General features: G+C 39.0%; 1 protein-coding gene across 7 annotated transcripts in view; it reads right to left on the bottom strand.

Moving 5' to 3' along the window:
- Positions 1-854: 854 nt before the first annotated feature.
- The window catches only part of LOC113120890 (signal-induced proliferation-associated 1-like protein 1), a 78979-nt gene continuing 56560 nt past the window's right edge, over positions 855-23273 (bottom strand). For 4 of the 7 annotated variants that reach the window (XM_026291009.1, XM_026291008.1, XM_026291011.1 and 1 more), the window contains 14 exons: positions 19824-20403; positions 18606-18880; positions 15691-15981; positions 15397-15549; positions 15054-15178; positions 11173-11270; positions 10353-10795; positions 9932-10153; positions 9319-9478; positions 6091-6313; positions 5513-5686; positions 4124-4235; positions 3935-4013; positions 855-3814 (listed from right to left, as the gene is read on the bottom strand). In XM_026291009.1, the coding sequence (XP_026146794.1) occupies positions 3671-3814; positions 3935-4013; positions 4124-4235; positions 5513-5686; positions 6091-6313; positions 9319-9478; positions 9932-10153; positions 10353-10795; positions 11173-11270; positions 15054-15178; positions 15397-15549; positions 15691-15981; positions 18606-18880; positions 19824-20403 (3079 nt within the window). In that variant the 3' untranslated portion in view covers positions 855-3670. The remainder of the gene's footprint in view (positions 3815-3934; positions 4014-4123; positions 4236-5512; positions 5687-6090; positions 6314-9318; positions 9479-9931; positions 10154-10352; positions 10796-11172; positions 11271-15053; positions 15179-15396; positions 15550-15690; positions 15982-18605; positions 18881-19823; positions 20404-23273) is intronic. The other 3 variants (XM_026291012.1, XM_026291014.1, XM_026291013.1) reach the window with 3 other exon arrangements.

Here is a 23273-nt window from a genome sequence, read left to right as displayed (position 1 = left end):
GCTGTAAGAATTAGAAAAGGTGAGAAGGATGTATTTCTATGGCTTTGGTTCTTTGTCTTATTTCTCTCCTGGTTCTTTTCTATGACTAGTGCAAATTGTGGAGAGCTCAGTCTACTGACAACGGCACATAATTCTGACAGCATCTGCAACAGCCAGCACTCTTGGGAAGAGCTCTAAGCCCTTTGCTCCCACTTCTTGCTTTACAACATGTTTATTTCAAGTGCACTAAAAATTCCCCATTGCACTGTTCAACCTAAGTTCCCGAGCAGAGACACTCCACTTCAGTCTGGGTCTGAGCACTCAAGTCTTCTACATGTCCATTTCCAATAGTCTGAGGCAGATAATAATACCATTGACATTTGCTCGCTGATATAGCAGAAATGTCTTCTACCACATGCATGAAAATCCAGCAAGGATATTTGACTTTCCTAGCTCGGCCAGTTAATGCTGCACAGACTTCTGGCCAAAATCGGCCGCTAAAGGTAAGAGATGCCTTTTCTGTTCTTTTTCATTTTGGGTTAATATTAACAATTCCACAAAGAGAAGCAGCTTAATTCTGCAAATTCAGCTATATCACTGCCACATTGACATTAGATGGGATTCGCGGCCACAGTCACGGGAGGGTTAACGTCACAATCAGAGGCAGATCAGCAGGGGGACGTGAGGAGCCCTTGGCAATCCAGCCCTGCTCTTCAACAGGCTTTGCTGATTACTTACTGCAAGGTGCAATTATCCTCGCCGTTACCGTGGCAAAAATCAGCCTCTCCCACAAAAGCACAACACTGATGGAGAAAAAGACAAAAACAAGGGCACAGATTGCAGCAATAATAATAAACACAAGGAGACATGGAATGACATTCAACTATGGCATTTAAATTAATTTATTGGCTCAGAAAGCAATGGCAGATTACACCTCAGAGCAGGCGGCAAGCACGAGCCATTTGTTTTGACCAGTTCATGAATAATTACAGCACCTCAAATCAAGTTTTTTTATTATTATTTATTTATGAAACCTTAATACTGTAATCACTGGAAAGTATTTTTTCTTTTCTTTCTTTTTTTTTTTTTTTTAAACCTCTACACTTTACATAGAAGATGAACAATATATGTAAACAGTTCTTTTTGTTTGTAATCGTAATGCTCCTTTTTAAAATGTGCACATCATTAAAAACACAATTCTTTAAAGTTTAGATGGGAGAATATATGGAATAACGTCTAATGACACAATATAAAAGAGATCAAGGAAGGGAACACCATCCCAGCCTCGTCTCTCTCAAAAGTGACTGCATACGTAAGAACAAGAAACGACATCAAAAGCCATATGTTTATGCTTGTACATAAACCCACCGCGATAGATTTCTACAAAACAAAAAGAAACAACAACAACAACAAAAAACAGTGCAAAGAAATTCAACTCAAGAAGCTAAGAACAAAAATAGAAGAGAGAAGATTAAAAAAATTCACATTCCCACAATCAATATTTACCTTGAACAAAAACATTTATGTGTTTCAAAATGATAAAGGATTGAGAATGTTGGAAAATTGAATACCAAACAAGAGGGGAGAGATGCGAGAATAAACTCCCTAATCGTGTTTTCTGTTACCAGGGAGTTTGATGCTCTTGTTTCACCCTCCTGACTTTGGCAGCAAGACCTGGAAATGGAACTAATAATCTCACGTCGTTCTCCATGTTGTGCAGGCCATCCCTGTTTACAGGGAGTTTCGACCGAGGCAAAATGTTTGGCATTCTTAGTGTGTCGTTCTCTACTGGCATCGGGAGGCACTTTCTGAAACACTTCGAGTGATTCCTAAAACAGAATCGATTATGGCTGCTCACTGTTCACAAACGCAAATCAAAGTTGCCTTCGGATCCATTGTGCACATCTTCTGCACAATACTTAAAGTATCCAGAAATTGACTCCATCTTCATTACACTGAGAAACCAGCTAGAGTTTCCTGCACAGTATAAACAGGCCCTTCACACTAGAAAACTGAGAGCTATACAATATACATTACTTGGGTCAGTGATATAAGTAGGGCAAGATGTTTGGTCTGTGATGACTGACCTTTTTGCTCTGGGAATGCCACTATGTTCAAACAAGGGACTGAAGAACTGACAACAAGAGCAAAGTACTATAACTGGGTGACAGATTACAGGGCAGTTGTTCAATATTATTGATCCCAGACAGTGAACCAGGCTCTTAACTAAGCCGTCCCTCTGGTTCAGTGCTCGTTGTGCGATGATGGTCACAGCACCCGAGAAATGACTCTGTGTGAGTGCATTCTTTCTGAGGCTAGTTCCTGTGAGCAGCCCATTGCATTTTTCATGAGAACTCATGACTCCTGTTATGCCTCCTAGTTTTTTTTTTTCCTCTTTCCTTTTTTCCCTTTTCTCAGAAAGGCACCTCCTCTCATCCCTGATATTGAATCCAATACCCGCGTGTCTGCTTTTTATAGCATTATCTCTTGTCTGAATGGAAGCTTTCCATCACTGTGGGTGTGTATAGGCAACGTGGAAACATACTGGAATAGATTAGAGCTGAAGTCAAGTGAGATGATCACTTATTACCACTAGATGGCACTAAAGCAACACAATAGCAGACTAGGTCACCACAACTCGAACGACAACAACAAAAAATACTGCAGCTCAGGCAGAACTCTACTAGAAAAAAAATAATAATAATACCAAAAATAAAAACCAAGTCCAAATGAAGCGACATCCCCTTCTGAAATAAACATTCACAGATGACCATTTTACTGCACGCATAGAGTATCAATTGATTACTCAAAACAAACGGAATAAATAACTGAACTGTTCCCAAAATAAGACTTGTAGGATCATCAGCGTTCGTACCACAGACTTGAGATGTACTTCGAGGCAGGATATTGCCACAGTTATTATGTATGTGAAAGTCCGGGTTTAGACTCCCTGCTATTGCTTCAATTGTTGATGAGATGAAGTATCACAACACAACACAAGTTTTGATTTCATTATGAGCAAATCACTTCATGCCGGCTCAAAAATAATAATTATAATAATTGATGTTTCTCCTTTTGAAACAAATGGTGGTGTCACATGAAGTTTGTAGATTGGTTTTGCCAGAACATGCGGACGGCTTCCTACAGTTTGGAGAAGAAAAAAAAAAAGCACAAACTCCAAAACCACAAGGACGCCGCAAAAATGTACGACTGGATGCGGAAATATGGTCGTGTAGCAAAGGAGTCTTCTACTCTGGCTCTGAGGCAGGGGGTCTTCATGGGGCAGGATTAGCACGGTCCAAATGACTGGAACCAAACGTCAGGTTGTCAGTCATAAGTAGGGCACAGGAGGGACAAGAGTGGAACAGCCTGGGAGGCAGAGGCTGGCATCACAGCTAGTTACTAGTTACTCCTGTGGGCACTTCTAATGACGTCCCGGGGGATCTACAGAGGAGAAGTCATCACAGGAAAGGGCTGAAGGTTAGTATTTTTGCCCTCCCCTGACTTTGAGCCATGTGAGAGTTGATCATTATCACCACTGTCTGTAGAGGAATGCTAATGTGAACATCAAATTATGTTGAATTGTGAATGGACAATTCTCAGTCCGGTCTCACATGGGAGTAAAAGTCTCTCCCACGTCTGTCTGGTCCTCGAGAAGTCTTTTGATCTTGCCTGTCTTCTGCAAGATGCCTCAGTTCAGATCGATGGTGTTAAAGACCCACTCCGTGAACTTCTTGAGCTTGGCAGCGGAGCTTTGAGACTCTTCTTGCAGCCTCTGATTGTCCTCCCAAAGCCTCTTCATTTGTGCCTGCAGTTTCAGTTTCTCTTCCCTCTCCTTGAGAACAAACAGAAAACAGAGTGAGAGAATTACAATTGTGAGAGTGAATACACTAACTTTAGATTTAGATTTCAACAGAATCACTAGGGTTGTAAACGTCAAAGAGGTTCTCCTCACTTTCTTCAAGTCCTCCTGCAACATCTTCACCAAAGCTTCCAGCTGAGAAACCTTCCCACTGTAGCTTGAAGGGCCCTCACTAACAGAAGAACCAGAGTTTGGACAAAAAATGAACGACATGCAAGAAACTACCAAAAAAAAGCACATCCATACATAAAATTAGAATTAGGCAATGGATGGTGGATGTACCTGGGGGAGAGTCTGGTGTGCGGCACTGGCTGCAGCTCTAGATGCTGAGGACTGAGCGAAGTCTCTCCTCTCTGACTGACGTCTTGAGAACTAAACATAAACCCTCTCTGCACTGAAAGGGGAATGGAAGAAGAGTGTGATGGAGTTGAGAGAGAGAGATGATGATGATGATGTGATGACAAGCAGAGCATTAATCTAACTGTGAAGGCAGCATTAGGCAAATGATAAAGCAGCACCTCGAGCTTAACACAGACGCACATTCCAAGACAAAATTTCACATCTGTCCATCAGTGCAAGTCCTCAGGGGACATTTCCATTAATATAACAGCACTTCACTCATTATTCTAAATCCTTACGTTTCAGCAAATCATGCTATGTCAAAATGGATAAATCCTGAACTTTTGGCTTTGTGATCTGTTATTAAACTCACTTAAAACACTTTTCACACTCTCATTAGGCTGTTCAATTTTACAGTCACAGGAGAATTTTCTAATTTTATCATGAGCATTCTCATCACAAGCACCTTTCCCTCCAAATGTTAAATTATGGGTGGTGTTTGATCATATTTTGTGCTGGTAATGACGGCAATATTTACATCTTTGGAATCAAATAGTCTATGCTTTTATGAATCTAAAGTTACACATTGTAGCTTTAAAGGCATAGTTTACCCCAAAATTTTTATTCTGTCATTAATTACTCACCCTCATGTCGTTCCAAACACATAAGACCTTTGTTCATCTCCAGAACACAAATTAAGATATTTATGATAAAAGCCGAGAGCTTTCTGACTCTGCATAGACAGCAACGCAAATAAAATGTTCAAAGCCCAGAAAGGTAGTAAAGACATCATTAAAATCAGTCGGTATCTGCCACCATTCACAAGAGTTTACCACCAGAGGAATGTATATGCATACATCATGGTACTTTTCCTGGATGGCGGTTTAGACTGACCCGGAAGAGAAGAAATGTCTGAATAAAGTTATTTTTGTTTTCTCTGTGCAAAAAAGAATATTCAATATTCTTGTAGCTTCATAGCGTTATGGTTGGACCACTGTCCTTACTAACTTTCTGGGCTTTGGAAGATAGGGCTTTTGCCATGTCAGGTGCATTGCTGGAGGTTCAGAAAGCTCTCAGATTTCACCAAAAATATCTTAATTTGCGTTCTGAAGATGAAGGCTGGTCTTACAGGTTTGAAATGACGTGAGTAATTTTGGGAGCACTATCCCTTTAACAATCAAACCTTGGCATATTAAAGTAGTTAAAATAGTTAAAGAGACACTTTTAATTTAACAAAAATAACTCTCCCTCCTATAAAAGATGGACAGGTGGATTGTGCAAAGCTGTGACATAGCTGAGGAGGAGAGATAAAGAGAAGAGAAATGTGCTCACTGCGCTGTGGTCTTCTCTCACCCTCGAAAGCATTGGCAACATCCACGAGGTGGGTCCAGTCCAGGCCGCTGTCTGTGTCTGTGTCCGGGAGGGGCATGAGACCCAGTTCAGGAGGAGGTGGCCTCTGTCGCTCGTGCAGGTCTGCTAGAGAGGTGTCAGACGCTGAGAGGTCACCTAACACAGCCAATGAGAAAACATGAGGTGGGGTGTAAGTGCACATGTGTGTGATTTTGCACTTTAGGGAAATCTAGGGGAGCACCAACTTTAATTAATGGAACTACAATGCAATGCACTTTCATAGCTTATGTTACAAAGTAAAAAAGTAATAAACTTCCCAGACAATGAAACATTTAGCTGAATTTTAGTTTTGAAGTTGCAATATGTCTCAATTTTTCCTCAAGAGTTTGTTTTGAGATCAAACAATAATTGGTGGAGCTCCTGCAGTGATGTCTCGGACCCACTGTTGATGACTTCAGGCTTAAAAGATTTGTTCTATGATATTTTGCATTTTCATGACATCTCTATAGATTGTGCTAGACTGTAACAGCACTCTGACCTAATCATGACAGGTTTCTCACCATGCATCTTGATGCCCAATTTGTAGGAAGGTCTGCGTAGTGGGGCGCCACGGGTGGTCGGCGACCGTGGAAGGGTAGAGCAGCTGAAGAGCACATCGCTGGCCAGAGCCTGCTCCAGAACTGAATCTCCCAGAGACGGCAGCCGCTGGCCTCGGTATATACTCTCATCTGACAGGGTGCGGTGCAGAGAACGCCGCCCTGAGCTCGCTGGACATAAGGAGGACTGCAGGGAAGAGAAGGGATGGATGTATGATTGATGTCACTGACCCTCTGCTACCATTTACACCAAGAACAATAACGATAACCATGTTAGCATCCATGCCGAAGTACAAAACCATTGTGTTTATTCTAAACGTGTGCTGTAGATTTGTTGTCTGCTGCTTTCAATTCGTGAGCTCTTTAATGCATAGATTCTTATCATGTGTGTGTCTTTCAATGTTAACGTTCATCAGCTGGAAAAAAATAATTTTTTAAAGCGGTTCTTATGTGCTGTTATTAGAGCTGCACAGTTCTGTATAAATTGGGAATCACAATATTTGTCTCAAATAGAAATCACGATTCTCCCATGATTCTGTATTAAACAAAATAATTTGTGACAAAACATTAATTTCTGCAGTCTATTTAAATGTTATTATATATATATATATATATATATATATATATATATATATATATATATTAGTGCTGTCAAAATTAGCGCGTTAACGCATTCGATTAATTTGAAATATTTAACGCGTTAAAAAAAAATAACGCTATTAACGCGGTTGCAGTTTTTTTTATTTCCAGTTGTGGCCTATGTGTGTTCAACGTGCAAAGAAATATGGATAAGACCAAGGAAGGACTTTTAGACGGAAAGTTTCAGTATAAAACTCTGCCGGATTACTCTTCAGGCTGCCACAAGAAACATTACTCTTCATTCAGTCTGCCACAAGAAACAGCAACATTAAAATCATGAACTCAAATGTCATTGTTTAAAAAACAAAAAAAAACAATGACTGTAACAGTGCGTAAATCAGACCTTTCTGTAACGCTAACGTTAATAAGCTTAAACGAAAATAAACGAAATAATTGTGTAGCGGAGTATTTTTTTTACACAGTGCCGCGAACTGTCAATCACTCCTGTGCGCGTGCATCACTGTCCTCCTCAGCTGCAGCAACTTGCGCTCTCTCTCTTCATCAAGCTTTAAAACAAAAAGGGGACAAAAAGATCATATTGTTTTTGTGCATAGGCTATAGATTAATTAGATAAATGAATATCTAAATTTGTGCCTTGCCGTCTACGGGATTTTTTTAGAACTTAGAAAAAAGATGCTGCAGCCAATGAACAGCCAGCGGGGGCTGCAGGACGACTCAACCTCCGCAGACAGTTTTTAATGTTTATCAGACAATAAATACTCAAGATTTTGCTTTAGTATAACTCACAACGAGTTTCACACACCTTCTCCGGCCACGTTGAGTTGTTGACACTTAACAGTGGGAAAGGCGACACATGCGCTATTCACTTGTATAACTTAAGGGTGAATGGGTAATGTAGTTTCTGCTCTCGGTGGGATGAATTAGGAAACTTGCATTGTGAAGGGCGCTCTGAAAATCGGCAGTGCAGGTGAAAGATTAAAACCTCTATTAAAACAGATGTCCAAATGAGCGTACCGGTACGCTACAAGCACGTTCTGGGCGCACGGAGAGGTGGCGGTACGCTCAAGAGCTATATTTGGAAGTGGCGGTACTGAGTACAGGTGCATACTGGCCCACTTAAAGCACTGCAATGACTATACTTTGCAATTTTTTTGCAGTCCACTTAGAATTCAACATGGAAATCATTTTTGTCTATTATTGGCATTGATTGTTTTGAAATTCAAATGGTACTTACATGCCTGTGTTTTTATTTCTGTAATAAATATGGCTTTCAAGCCAACAGTTAATTTGGAGGATATTGATGGTTTATTGCAGGTATGTTGTTTACATGAGAAAATCTGTGTTACAAGTTAAACAAAAATTCCAATAAACAATCATATTTTGAATTTAAATAGTTTCTTTGTCTTGAGTTTACATTAATTATTTACATTTTACATTTACATATCCAAAAAGTTTCAGTCTTTTAATTGCGATTAATCGCGATTAATCGCGATTAATTTTAAAAAATTGTGCGATTAATTAGTTAATTTTTTTTAATCGATTGACAGCACTAATATATATATATATATATATATATATATATATATATATACACATTTGTAATTATATTTTTTATAAACCAATTTTTAAAAAAGTGGTTTAAATGAATGATTCAATAATGACTCATTCAAATACTTCACTCGTTTAATGAATGGATGAATCAGTGTTTTTGAACAAATTTCTTGAATGAATGATTAAATTACAAATACTTTTTATAACAGTCAATTGAAAATGTAATCGACACAAACTTTATTTGAAGTGCCAGTTATTTCCAGAAGATCATTTGCTCAATATTGCTTGCTATCATAGACATCAATGTTTGTATCCGAACTAAAAACATATATTCCTGTATTTCTGTGATCATATGAATGACTGTATTACAGAACTAATACATTGTAGTTTCAAAGACTGTGTTTCATACCTAAACATGTCTGCACTCTGTGTCAGCAGCAGTTTTGAATGTTCCAGTATGTTTTTTTCCAAAGGTTTAACAGACACAAGCAAATCGTTGTCATATAGAAATTAGATTGTGTGGGTATTTGAATCGACATTGTGTTTTTTTTTTAAAGATTAATCATGCAGCTCTAGCCATTATTATTATAGTCGTGATGTGGACTTTTAAATTTAGAATTATTTTTTAAATTATATCTTTATCATTATTGGAAACATTATTGTTACCTTCCTCTGTGTGAACAAGCCTTAATCCTCATTTTTGATAACTACATTTTCTCTGATAAAATCTACAATTAAAAAGTGATAAAAACAACTGGATCTATATATTGGATCTTCAGAAAAGCTTGTATTTGTAAAGTACTGCATATAAAAAAATGTATTTATACATGCTTGTTAAAAATTGGGTGAAATGTTTGGTTTTCAGATGCACATTATAAATAATGCAAACTCAAAGCAGTCCTTTCAGTTTATTAAGCTATATCATGATTTTGATTATTTTTAAATAGCTTAGCCCTAATCAAAGGGGTAAACCATGTGATTGGCCAACCTTACTCAAAGATGGAGCAAACTGATGTAATGTAGTTTTTTCAGTTGACGTACCTTGTCCTTGTGCTGCTTGGATGGGGGACTTTCTGGCGTGACAAGTTTCTTCAGATCTTCATCTACTGTAGACTTGCACATGGCTTGAGGAGAGTGCAGATCCCTAAGAGAGGGCCTGGATTGAGAAGACCCGGGGTCTGATCCCTCACCCTGTGGTCTTCTAGAGAAAAAAACATCAAGATTTTGAATGAAAACATTCATTGGTCATTTTAAGCTAATAATTTCCATTTTTACAGGATTGCACAGATTTCATTTCACTGTTATTATGCTTCTTCTCCAGAAGGGGGCAGTCATGCATTGGTTAAAAACAAAAAACAAAACGAGTCACCGAGAAAAACAAAAGCCAGAATTTTTTTGAGACAAAAAGTTCGCACATTTATTGCCACCGAAAAGGAAGGTCAGAGAGAGCAAAAACAACTAGATCAAACTTAACTATCTATAAAACAACTTGTGACAGTTTGATCCAACAGCACTGCAGCTAGTCCATGATTTATGAACTTGAACTTGTGACCGTTTCCCTGTGTGTATGTTTTTGTACATCTTCACACCTTAATAATCCAGTCACACATCTTTCAGCCATCCATCATCCCCACAGCCGAGCTCCTTCACTTACTTGCGTGTGTCCCCAAAGTCCACAGAGTTGATGGTGCTGCCTGGTTTCCTCCAGCCGATCAGGTATTTGCTAGTGGCCCCCTGGCGCGGATAGAAACTCTTAGGACCAGGTGACACTGAGCTCTGGGAGGAGGAGGAGGAGGGGGAGGTGGCTGAGGAAGACTCTTCACGTGGGGAGCTGTGGCTGGAGCTCAGGACTGCAGGGCTGACAGAGTGGCGTGTGCTGAGGAAGAGCCAGATCAGGGGAAAAAACGTCTAAACTATCTCAGAAATGATAATCGCACATACTTTATAGCATCATATTTGCCAAAATATTACTAGTACAAACATTTGATACAGTATATCAAAAAATAGTTTGTATTTGCATTTGATTATTTGCTAGGTTGTCGGAAAAAAAAAAATCCCATGGCTAAAAAACATACCTAGAGTAAGAGGCCATATCACTCAGACTGTAGGAGCTGCCATCCCGGACCAGTAGATGGGTCGGCGGGCTTCGGGTTGTAGGCGGCCCATCTGCAGGAGACACTGGGGACTCAGCAACAGGAGGGGACCTCTCAAGCACCCTCCGGCCCCCTTCTGTGGGGCTGTGCCAAGGTGAGGGGGCTCTTTCTCTTGCACCAGCAGCTCCCACAGCCAGCAGAGAGCTTGAACTGCCATGGGTGGGGCCGTATGATGTAGCATCGATGCCACTGTCGGCTGAAGCGCCCTGCAGGTAGCCACCACCACCCAGACCGTTCGGCTCAGAGTCCGGCTGCTCTCCCATCCCTCCACTGCCCAGATCATACCACTTGTCATCGCTGTGACCCCCACTAGACGCAGTGCTGGAGAGCGTATTACTGCTGGAGTGGGAGTACGGACCTTCAGACTGGAACAAAAGGCCATTTATTCAGAAGGAGCTACAACAAAGCAAATTAGGTTGCCCATCACAATGCCAGAGCAGAATATAAGTCGACCAAGAAAAATATATGTTTTTAGTATTATATAAATATATGTAAATATATATAAATATATTTCTATAAATGTAAAAAAAAAAATCTTACTGACCCCAAACTATTGAACAATAATGTATATACAGCTGATTTAGCTGCTAAGGTGACTGACTGATTACTGACTGACATATTAGCTTAGTGTTTACAAACTAATGTTTGTGATATTGTATAGTGCACTTAAAGCTCCTTTAGTGAAGAGATACCATGTGGCTTTATTTTTAAGAGCGGTTATATGCAGCAGTCCAGAACCTACCTGGCTGCCCTTCTTGGGTGAAAGGTGAATAACCTGTTCCTGTCTCTGGATGCGTGGGCCGCCTGAGTAGGACGAGCTAGACTTAGTGACTGGAGCATCTACAGAGCGGATGAGATAAGAGTGCATTGGAAAACAGGACATTAGATGGTACTGAATAGAAAAAAACAGTCTTGGATACTGAATACTGAAAATATTGAAATGAATTGAAGGCCCAACAACAGAGGAAACGGACACACTTGAGACTCATTTAGATGAGCAATGTCATAAAACCTGAAATACACGGGCATGTGTGCACGCACACGCAATGCATACATGCACACATTAAAACATAATTCAATAAAAAAATCAGTCTTGGCTGATTTTATTACAGGTTTTATTACAATTGAGTGTAAATTAAATTATTGTGTATTTGTTGCCCGTTACATAATGGCCAGCATAAGAAAAATAGATGTTACGAGCAATTAAAGCAGACAGACTTCATGAGGGGGAGGGGGATGGATAGAGAGGAAGCAGCACGTCAGAAAAGATACAGACTTGAAATGATCCTCAAACATCAGACATTTTGTGCGTCACAGTTCACCCAGGCTGATTATACAGACTATAAGACATAATCGAGTAGACTTCATTCTGTACATACATTTGTAAAAACATCATTTCCTTCTACAAGAATGAGCCACTGCACTTTGTCAGAGGGGGGCAATTCCTTTCGAGCTTTAGGAAAAGGCTTTCCTTCCCCGCTTGACACCCCACTTCCTGTCTCTACCTCCCTTCAGCGACTCAAAGCAGATTTCTGTTTGTTTTTCAGAACAATATTACTTTGCAGTATCTCAGAACTCAAACTCAGTTTGTACAAACCACAATCTTTTAAAGACAAAATCCCTCTTTAATCCATTCCTGAATAAACAACTCTGTGCTAACGTGCTTAAGAAAAATGGAACATCACTTCAGGAAAAGTTTCTAGAAGTTACTGGGAAAAGTATAACTCGTCAATGAGCAACACAAAATGTCAGAAATATGAAGCCTTCCAGGCTTCAAGACACGGTCAACAACAGAACAGATCTCAAAAAATGTTTTCACTTTCTGTCTCTGTTACGGTCCCCTCTTTTGTATATTTCTCTGAAACCATCTTATTGTTTTTAGCTTCTCTGACTGTTATGGTTCACTGTTCACCTTCCTCCCTCTTCTCTTTGTTTTCCACCTTAAATTTGCAAAAGAAATCTGAGAGCTTTCTGAACCTGCACAGACAGCAATGCAACTGACATGTTCAAAGCCCAAAAAGTAGTAACATTAAAATAGTCCATTTGCCATCAGTGGTTCCGTAGTAACTGTATAAAGCTACAAGAATACTTTTTCTTTGTGCACAAAAAGTATTATCATAGCTTCATAACATTTAAGTTTTAACAACTTCTGTCACATTGACAATTTTAAGGATGTCCTTATGAGCTTTTCTGTTATTGAACATGTCGTTGCATTGCTGTCTGTGCAGGATTAGAAAGCTCTCAGATTTCTCATCTTAATTTGTGTTCCAAAAGTCTTACGGGTTTGTAACATCATGAGGATGAGTAATTAATGACAATTTTCATTTTTGGGCGAACTATCCCTTTAAGGTTCTTGAGGTTCAAAGCCAACCCAAAAAGACCAAATTGACATAGATCAGCATTTGTCAACTGACCTCTCATGCTCCGAACAGTCGAATGCAATCATGAGAGTGGTGTATAATTCTAGGTTACAGTAACATTTACAGCATGGGTATATAGTAGACTGGGCCGAACGACTTAGATGTGTTTTGTGTGGGCCGGACTCTACTATTACCATCCTGGTATCCGAGAGGTCACATAGCGGTGCTAAGACAGGTCAAAATATGGAGGTGGGCCGCTTGACCACAACAGACAGAGAAGCTGAAAACAGTACGATGGCTTTGGAGAAATATACAAAAGAGGGGACATAAACCGAGACAGAAAGTGAGAGACAGACACAGTGGAGGCAACAAGAGTGCTTGCAAGTCCTGCAGATATTCCTGTCAAAAACAGGAGACATGTGGAGAAGCAGAGGAATGGAGAAAGTACGCAGAAAGGGGGTGGCAGTGTGAGTCACAGCACACTTGGACCTTGAAGAGTGAAGTGGTGGTGGTGGTGGTGGGGGGTGCTAGAGGCACACAAAGCATTGCTTACACAACCGTACCAGCAGGAAAGAGGGCATATTTCTGTCTTCGCTTGAACCCATACACAGCCTGCTGTTCAGAGACACCGTTTATGCTTGCTGACTTTCACTGGACACCGCATACTTTCAAAGGCTATGCTTAATCTATTGAGCACTCTAAGGTTGACCATGGTTATACAAGAGAGAGGTATTCAGGGGGAGGGAAGGATCAGATGATCTGCTGTGTGTTAGAGGGGCGAGAAGACGGAACGGAGCCGACCTGCTGTCAAAAACAAGTGTGGCCCAAAAAAAAGGAAGCCGTCAAGGCCAGGTGGAATCCATATAGCCTACAGCAAGGCAACAAGGACCCTCAGACGATACATTCCAGTGCATTGGTTTTCATGCTAGCATGTCTGTTTTAAAGAGTAATGTGTTAAATGTGTTGGGTTAAAGCACTGCGTAACTTTCACCGTTTTCTAACGAAAGCACTTGAGAAGACTGACCAGGTTTTTACATATCTTTAAGTGATTTTGAGTGGCGCTTGCTTGCATGGCCGCTACTATGCTAAGGTGTCGTGGGTGGTTGCTTGGACATTGCTATGCGGTTGCTAAGGAGTTCTGAGTGGTTACTTACAGGCTCAAGTCAAAAGAGTCTGCCCTCAAGTCTCTTTGATATCCTGATCCTCACATCCTTCCAACAATGCAAGTAAATGGGATCTGTTTTTTTCCTTTTGCCTATTTTATCATTGACTAGGTAAGGTAAGCATGGGCTCTTTCGAAAAGTAACATCATGATTTGAGGAACCATGTCTGTAGCATCTACTAAACTACTAAAAATAGGTAAACTACTACCAAAAATACGTATCAGAATTTTGAACGAAGTTGAAAAAAAAATAAACAATAAATATTTCATATAAACTAATAAACTAACAAAAGCATTTATAACACAATTTAAACTTAACTAAAACTAAAATAAAAGCTAAAAATAAAAACATAAGCCAATTCAAAATATTTATAAAATCTACAATAGTATACAAACACTACTAAAATAAACACAGCAAAAAAGGTGTGAGCAAGTTGATTATATCGGTTATATAAATACTAACTAAACTTCCTTTGTGTGAATTTTTTTAATAACCTTTTTTTTAAAGGTACAAATTCAGTTTTTTTTTAAGTTTCAAGTATAATTTACATCATTAGCTGAGAGCATATTTCACATGTAAGCAAAATAGACATTATAACTGAAATATGAATCAGAATTGAATAATCTGAAATCAAAAACTTATGAATCAGAAGGGTAACCAGTCCAAACCAAATCTGCATTGAAGAAAGGTAATTTTTTTATTATAAAAGCATCTGATTTAAGAAATGCTTTAAATCAGCTTAGAGGATGTGGTGTTACTGTTAAATAAAGCAGAATTTTTATTTTGTTTTATGAGGGTTTATGAATGGCGTCATGCTTTGATGAGTCTAGCAGCAAAGTCTATAATCACACATCATTTAAACATTCACCACTAAAAGCCTCAGAAACCAGTAATACATCAACAGTACTCTTTCTGTCATCATGTGTTTCACTGCCAGTCCATTGTTCATTTCAGTCTTTCATTCAGTTAACTGTTTTGTTTAGCTCATTCATTTTTTTCCAGCAGCCTTTTTCAATGATCTTTTCCCCTCTCACTTCCAGACACCTTACATGTATCCCCCTTCCCTTTAATAATTCATCACTGATAGAGTGAGGTCTGACCTGATGGTGGTCTGTCAGAGCCGTCTTCCACTCTGGGCCAGCTGGGTGTCGACTTGCTGCTGCTTCCATCCTCTGCCCCCATTTGCCGCTCTGCTGGGAGAGGAGAGTGCCTGTTGTGCGCAAATCTATAACGGAAACATAAACAAGCATATGCTGTCAATCGCTTGCATCATTTTGCGGTCGATGCCACAGCCATCTTGTCATAAACAACGCTGTGTGAAAGTTTGAACAGATGAAGCGGTGAAATGACTGGGTGATTAAGGGATAGACGGTAAAGAGCTTAAAAGAAACCAAAGACAAAGAGGAGGTAGACAGTAAGAGGTGGTGTTTTGTAGATCCTCACCCCTCCGGCATGGACTTCTGTCTCCAGTGAGCAGAGCTGCCTGAGCCCGTGTCACTGGAGCAGGAGAGGTTACTGGGGGAACTGCGGTTGTGCGGCGAGCGACCCAACATGAGAGAGGAGGTCAGGGCATAGTTCTCAGAACCTGGAGACATCCTGGGAGAGGTAGAGAAAGAGCGATACACACAAATACAGATAAACACGAGAGACAGGAAGAACAAGCAAAAAAAAAAAAAAATGAAGGGGAAGTGCAACTTAATGAAAGCTCCACTACATACAGGTAACCATCGAACGCACCTTTTAGAGTCCAGAGGTCGGCCGTCACTGGACACGCTGCGGGGGATGGCGGCAGCTCTTTCGGGCCGCTCTGCAGAGAGGGTCTTGCCCATGCTGGCCCCCAGGCTGACAGCACGGTTCGGGGTTCCACTGTGACTCTGAGGTGAGGCAGTGAGGGACTGCTGTGGGCTGGATGAGGTGCGCTGCCATTTGTTGTTATTACTCCGGAAAGGAAACTTGTACTCAAACGAGCCGCTCTCATTGCTGCCTTTGTATTCAACGACTGGCATGCGGTGCAGTTCTGAACAGCCCCTGCCACATCAATCAGGCAGTTAGTGGCAATGAAGAGCACTTGACATATTCTTAAAGGTGAATTCAGCTATTTACACTTACACTGTTCAAAAGTTTAGGGTTGACAACATTTATTTTTTTTGGTTGCACTTTATTTAACAGTATGTGTACTTGCAATGTACTTACCTAAGAAAGAAATGGGCAGTGTATGGTAACTACTGTACGTGGGTTAAGGTTAGGTTTAGGGGTAGGTTCAGAGTTGGTGCTTAGTTGTTTTTAATAAGTGCATATTACATACATGTGGAACAGGACTGTAAAATAAAGCTACCTTTTTAAAAAGATATGGGTTTTTTATTGTTACATTTACATTTAGCAGACGCTTTAATCCAAAGCGACAAAATGATAGTGCATTCAGGCAATACATTTTTTTTTTTACCAGTATGTGTGTTCCCTGGGACCCTGGGAATTGAGCCCATGACCTCTTTGCAATGCTCTACCACTGAGCCACAGAAACTGAGATTGTTTATCATAAACTAGAACTAAAACCATAAAAAAATTCACTTGAAATAAAAGACATTTTCTATATACAATATATATAAACAATTATATTTCAGCTAGCTGCCAAGGCAACATCTCATTTTAATATAGTTTAACTAAAATAAATGAAACTGAAAAATTATTTAAAAATATTATTAAATTACTTAATACCAATTACTATTTACAAAATCTTTAAAATGAAAAACTAAACATTACAATATGATTTAAAACATTATTAAAAATAAGAAATCCTACGTCAGCTACACTAAAACACATATTGTTCATATAATATTTTATTAATATACATTTAATTACACATTTTTATGGTTTTATTTATTTCATCCATATATGGTCCATAAAAAACATTCTTGTGTTCAAAGATAATGTGCATTATTTTTAGGCTTTTCTCAGATAATGCTTACATATGCAACTAATTTTTTTCATTTTATTAATCAGAATTTCATTTAATTAATTTGATTTGAATTCTAGCTTATTATACGTTTCATTACACATTATTACACATATTTGCATAAATGCTCACATATGCAATGTATTTTATTAATCAGAATATCATATTTAATTAATGTGATTCAAATGTTTTGTATGCTCTAATATAAACATTAATGTATAGTCAATACAGATGATATTATAAAATCCTGCAGTAATTCACTCAATTTGATTGCTTCTCTTTCAGTGTTTGTTAGCAACTCAAGTAGAATTTCCCTAATTGGAGATCGCTTGTCATACCTAGCAACAGTAACCAAGGGGGTGTGGCCATGCAGAACTGGAATGCACTCCAATACATGCTTCAAGAAATCTTTTAAAACATGCAGGCTTCAAGGTAAAGACGATGTGATGGAAAAGCTGAAATTTCAGATGCCACATGATCCTACAGGAATCATTCTAATATGCTGTCTTGGTGCTAAATAAAAAAAATGCAGAAAACAGCTGCTTGATATTTTTGTGAAGGGTGGATAAAAAAGTGCACAAGAACAGAATTTAGAAGTTATTTGTTATTGCCATCTCCTCCAACATCGTCAATGGGTTTTTGAAACGTGGCATTTGGAATTCGAATGAAATCCGATCTTTTTATTAAATCTTCTTCATCTCTGGAATTCATTAAAAAAGCTGATTTTGGGAAAAATTTGTTTTGCGGTTTTTTTTTCTTTTATGGTTTTGTTATTCTTCTTGCTTGTTTAGATGTTTATTTGTATGCTTATATTATTGTGGCTATATGTTTATCATTGTTGCGTATTTGTGTGTTTTCTTTCCCCACGTTCTTAATTCTATAACAGATTGTTACTTGTATTGTGCCTTGAGATGCTTAAGTGCTTTTCTTTAATTAAAAAAAAGCCACAAAAAAGTTATTATTTATTCATAAGTTACTAACTAACTAACCAACCAACTGTTCTAGCCAATTTAAAAAAAGAACAACATTCTCTCTGTAAGGCTTATAAACCGCTAGGCTCTATTAACATTTCTCAAAACTGAAATGACAAATTAAACTAATTTTAAGTAATTTTAAATGTAAAATGAAGGCATTCTACATTTAATTCTCAATGGCACATACCAACTTGGAATAAATATACAACCGGCCACAAATATGTGCCTGTGCATGGAGCTTTTATGTCAAGATAGAATAAATCGGCAGGCTCATACCGTACCCTTTTAGTGGCTCAATACAGTTTTAAACCCAGAGGACATATAGAGGAGTGTCCATTTTTAGTTTGGACAAAAATATAAACTGATGAAAAAAATTAAAAGGGGAAGTTTTTGAAAGATAATAATGCACCACAAAACTGTTAAAAAGAACACAGTGAACGCAAATAAAAATCCGGTGTGTCTGATGATTTGTATACCATGATTATTATAACCTTCAAGTTGGCACGGTGCCTGCAGGCAAGCCTGGACTGGGAAGGCGGATCTCATCTATTTCGGTTTGCATGTGTGGGCACAAAGGTGCAATGTTTTGTACTGTTGTCTTATTACAAAACTTGGAACAAGTGGTTTACTTTTTTTACCTGACAAAAATAATTAAGGCTTACTTATTTACCTGGATTCATTCAAGAATGAACGAAATCAAAACATTAACTGATACTTAGACCTACCTGCGAGGTGTGGCATCCTCGTGGGGCGGTATGATGACAACTTTCACAGTTACGGAGGTGCGAAGCAGATCGATCATTTGCTCGTGTGAAAGTGTTGCCACAGCCACCTTGCAAATTTCAACCAGCCGGCTGCCTTGTCTCAGCCCTGCTTGCCAGGCATAGCCATACGGCTCCACCTCTGCCACGATGCCTTCGTAGTTAACGTGAAAACCAAGCTGGCCCAGGCCGTTCCTCCTCAAGGTCATCTCAGAGGTCTCACAGCCTTTAGTGAGGTGCTGAGAGAAAAGAGTGAAATAAAAGATTGATATGACTTGTCTGGCATCTCTTTCTGGACTCTAAAACAATTTTATGCAATTTAGAAACATATTTACTTCATTAGGGATAGGGGAGCTTGTCAAAAATTGACAAAGCGGAATGGAAATGTCTATCACAAGTTTTTATACATTACAGCAAATTAGGATCAAGGTTTTACTTCCCTCAGAATGTATAAAGAAAGCTCTGCTAACATGTTTCATGACTGTGATGGTGATCATGAGCATTCAATTCGCGAGTACTAGTTACCATGGCAACAGCTCCTGCACTTGAAGAGTGACATAATGGGCAGGGGGCCAAATCAGGAGTACATTCAAGCCAATGCACAGTTACGCAAAGGCTCTCATATTCCCCATTAATACACAATGAATCATAAACAACACAGCCATAAAAAAACAAAAATTCTTTGAGCTACATAAGTGAACTTGAGTGAAAGCAAACAGCTGAAAAAGAAAATATGTGTAACAGTATATTGGATACAGAAAGCTCTTAAAGTGACAGCAGTCTAATATTCCTGCTGTCTGTCATTCACGTTAATCAAACAACATAAGAGAGAAAATCTCTCACTGCTCTTGACTAAATCAATTTTGTAAAAATAAGAAGAAAAAATATATATATACACAGTGTTTTATACATATGATTATTTCATACAATGTATGTAGCATTTCATTTATTTACTTATTTGTTATATTGTAGTTTTTTTTTGCCCTATTGTTTGTAATTAGTTTGTTATTCTCATTTAATCGGCTTACTTGATATCATAAAGTCCTTATTCATAACCAATAATTATATTGTGATTTATATAATTACTTTGAAATAAATTACTTGTATCGTGAGTCATATCGCAAAATTTTGGTCATATCACCCACCATTTGTCATGATACCGTCATGCAATTCCAAACTTACCTCTAAACGTTTGATAACCTCACGGAAGTCTTCGGTGTTGTTATTAATGGAGCGTAGAGAGATGTTTTCTCCACGTTCATAGTAGATCTTCATGGAAGCAGGGCTCCCTAGCGTCCAACCAATGACATCTCTGACAGCGCAGTTGAAGACAACAGCCTTGGCTTCTGGGTCCACCAGGACTAGAAAGTCATTTGAAATGGCCAGCAGGGCCTCCAGTTCTCCTCCGGCTCCATGGTCCTCGGCGTAAACAGGCCAGGTGATGGACCCAGGACTACGCAGCTCAGCCCCAGAATATGGCCGGGTCTTCTCTTTACGCTTGTGGGCCAAAGAAATAAAGGGAAATTTGCCCGAAGGATCGATAGGCGTGCTTGTAACGTGTCGTTCAGCCAGGTCTCTCAAGTACTCCTGTCGCGTCCGAGTGGCCATAGCGCGGAACTTGTCCGACTTGTGGGCTGCATTTTCAGCGTTGATGACCTTGGCTAGCAGGAAATCTCGAAAGACAGTGGATTTCGGGAATGTTGCATCCTCGGGAATAGGCGGTCCAAAGGCAGGTACATCTCGTGAGCGAGCCACTGCCACGCTGTGAATGAGGGGATGGAGATAATAGAGGGGAAACAAGAGAGAAGATTTCAAACAATGAGACAAATTGCTCATCACATGCTCAAGATAATTGCTAAACCATTCTCAAACTTCCCTAAAGGCCCTCATGTTTATGCATGAACGAAAGACAATGCGGCTGCTATAAAAACGATGAAACCAAGAGTCAAAGTGTGAAGTGGGGACATCAAATACTTAGTCAAATGGGAATAGGAGGAAATTATGAAAACAACATGGATGGCTATTATACTGTTCACTACTTCACACAGTGCTAGGAAACTCAGACAGACCCCTCATATTCTACAGAAGAACCTTCTGAATTCAATTACATCTCCGAAAATCTTCACATTTTTATTTTCTACCTCACTTGCTTCATCTCTCCCCTGCTTTTTCCTTTCATTAAGCCTCTGGAATGGACATCTAAAGCTTCCTGCTCTGTCTGGTATGCCTGGAACTCATACTCAACTAGCCAGGCATAGCAGTAATGAGGCTGGACCGAAGAGAGCCACTACCTCGATCTTACAGTGATACAGGGAAGAGGAAGACAAAGAACAGTGAGTCCCAGAAGTTGGTGGTAGAGAGAGGGGGGCCAAAGAAAGTACTGCTGTCTGTGCGTGGGTTTCATCTGTAAAAACAATGAGGGGAAACATGTACATGTGTGGTAGAAAAATGAGCTTGCAAATTCATCATAGCACACTTCTCTCCCACAGTCCCAGCAGCTAGCTGAGGTACGGACTGAGACGAATAACTTGTTGATATCTAATTTAGTAATATTGTTTCTTTTTCTTTGGCTGCAGGGATAAATAACACAGACATGGTGAAGACTAAGGATGGTAACCAGAAGGTTGCTGGCCTGATTCACACAAGAAGTGAGCCATAAAATAATGTACACTATGGTAATTAATGAGGATTATGATCATGGTATTTTCTTTGAAAATACCTAGCGCTTTGAAACAATATAATGGTATTACCATGAAAGATACAATACAAAAACATCATGGAACTTTTTTTGTAACTGCTTATTTTGATTATGTCCTATCTAACATACACTGTAATAACTTATTTTAACGCATGTAATTGCCAAGTGGTGAGTAAAGAGTATAAGCAAATGGAAGTGTTTAACTTACGCAAGTGTTAATGGGTTGTGTTTCCCATAACTAACAAGAGTCCTCTGTCACACTTGGTATCATTTGAAACACATTTACACATCTCATCTGTTTTTAAGCATGGTACCTGTACTTCAAAGAGCAGGATGGCTTTACCATGGTTTGGTTTAAAAAAAAACAAATGTCCACAACTTACCATAGTAGTAAAACCTACAAAACTTTCTTTTTTGCAATTACTATTATTTTAAATCTCTGCATTATATTGTTTTATGTTTAAGTAGTTAAAGCAGTCCAAGCTCCCACAATTGTGCTTCACCAATGGCCTACAAAAACCAAATTCTGTATGAGAGTGTGGATAATAACAGTTATCAACATTTTTCAAAAGCTAGAATAGAGCAGTGCATATTCCATCCAAACATAATCCACTTCTAGGCACTGAGCGGTTATTCAGTGACGAACAGCAAGCGGGGCTGACTTTATTGTTGCAGCCGACCCCCTTGGCTTAGGTGGAGAGACAAACTGGATTACATATCTGAAGTATAAATACGCAGAGTGTGGGTTGGTGGAGCATCCACTGCCCACAGCAAAGAACCAAAGAACCTTCACACAAGCAAATAACACCCTGATCCACTCAGAAATACACAGGGTTACAAGTATCGCATGCATAAAGCAGAGTTCTCACAAACTTTCAACTTGTTCAAAGGACAAACCCAATCTGATACACTAATTTCCGGTATAACATTCAAGGTTTGATGTTAACATTGGGTTTAGCTCTGACATCATGTGCCATTGCTTCTGGTCCAAACGCTCTATCAGACACCACCAGAAAACAAAAAATAGTACTAATATACACTCAGAATGTGATATAATACTACCAAATGATTATAACAATAACCTTATCTCCATACCAAAATACCAGATTAACAAACAGTGATTCTTTTTTTTTTTTTTATAAATCATGAAATGAAAATCTGGGGCGCCATACGAACGAAAGCTGTAGTATTCACTAAATTTTAAAAAGTTTAGCATAAATGTGTAACTGATAATTAATATATTTATTACGGAGCACCGCACAACATGCACAATTTACTAATTCATCCCCTCGGTTTACTAAATCATGTGCATTATTGACTAATTCGTTCGCCTATTTTTTGTGAATTGTTTGCACAAAAATAATTTTTTTGTTAGTAAATCGCTCGCACAAAATAATAATTTGTTCTACTCCCTGTCCGCATTCTCATAAACTAGTTGCTGCTGTTATTTTAGACAGAGACAACTTATTTGGGTTTTATTTTGAGTTGAGAATTAGTTATAAAGACATTCTAAAAAGCTTTGCAGTGCAGCATGGGCTCATTTTAAGTGAGCAGCATTTACATCATTTTATAAAAAAGAGCTTTAACACATTTCACCATGTTTTAATCTATTTTCTGTAATTGACTTAGGGGTAAAATTGTAGATTCGATCATATTTAATTCAGACTGCAACCTCACAGCAACATCTGTGACACTGTAGACTCAGCGGTGTCACAATATCAATGCAGGACAACACTTCTGTATGGACGGTTTGTAAAAAAGAATAAACAGCTTCCGCTTTGTACAACATTACCATCTACTTTGCTACTTCACTGGTGGCTGAGAGGATGTCTGCCAAAATGATAGGGTTCCAGTGAACAGTGTTAACCACTTCAGTACACTCAACAGCAGCCAATAAAACAACAGGAGGGCAGGGCATACAAATGATTAACTCT

The sequence above is a fragment of the Carassius auratus genome, chromosome 20, assembly GCF_003368295.1.
Source record: "Carassius auratus strain Wakin chromosome 20, ASM336829v1, whole genome shotgun sequence".
Lineage (NCBI taxonomy): Eukaryota > Metazoa > Chordata > Actinopteri > Cypriniformes > Cyprinidae > Carassius > Carassius auratus.
This window is presented reverse-complemented; position numbering and strand designations above follow the sequence as displayed.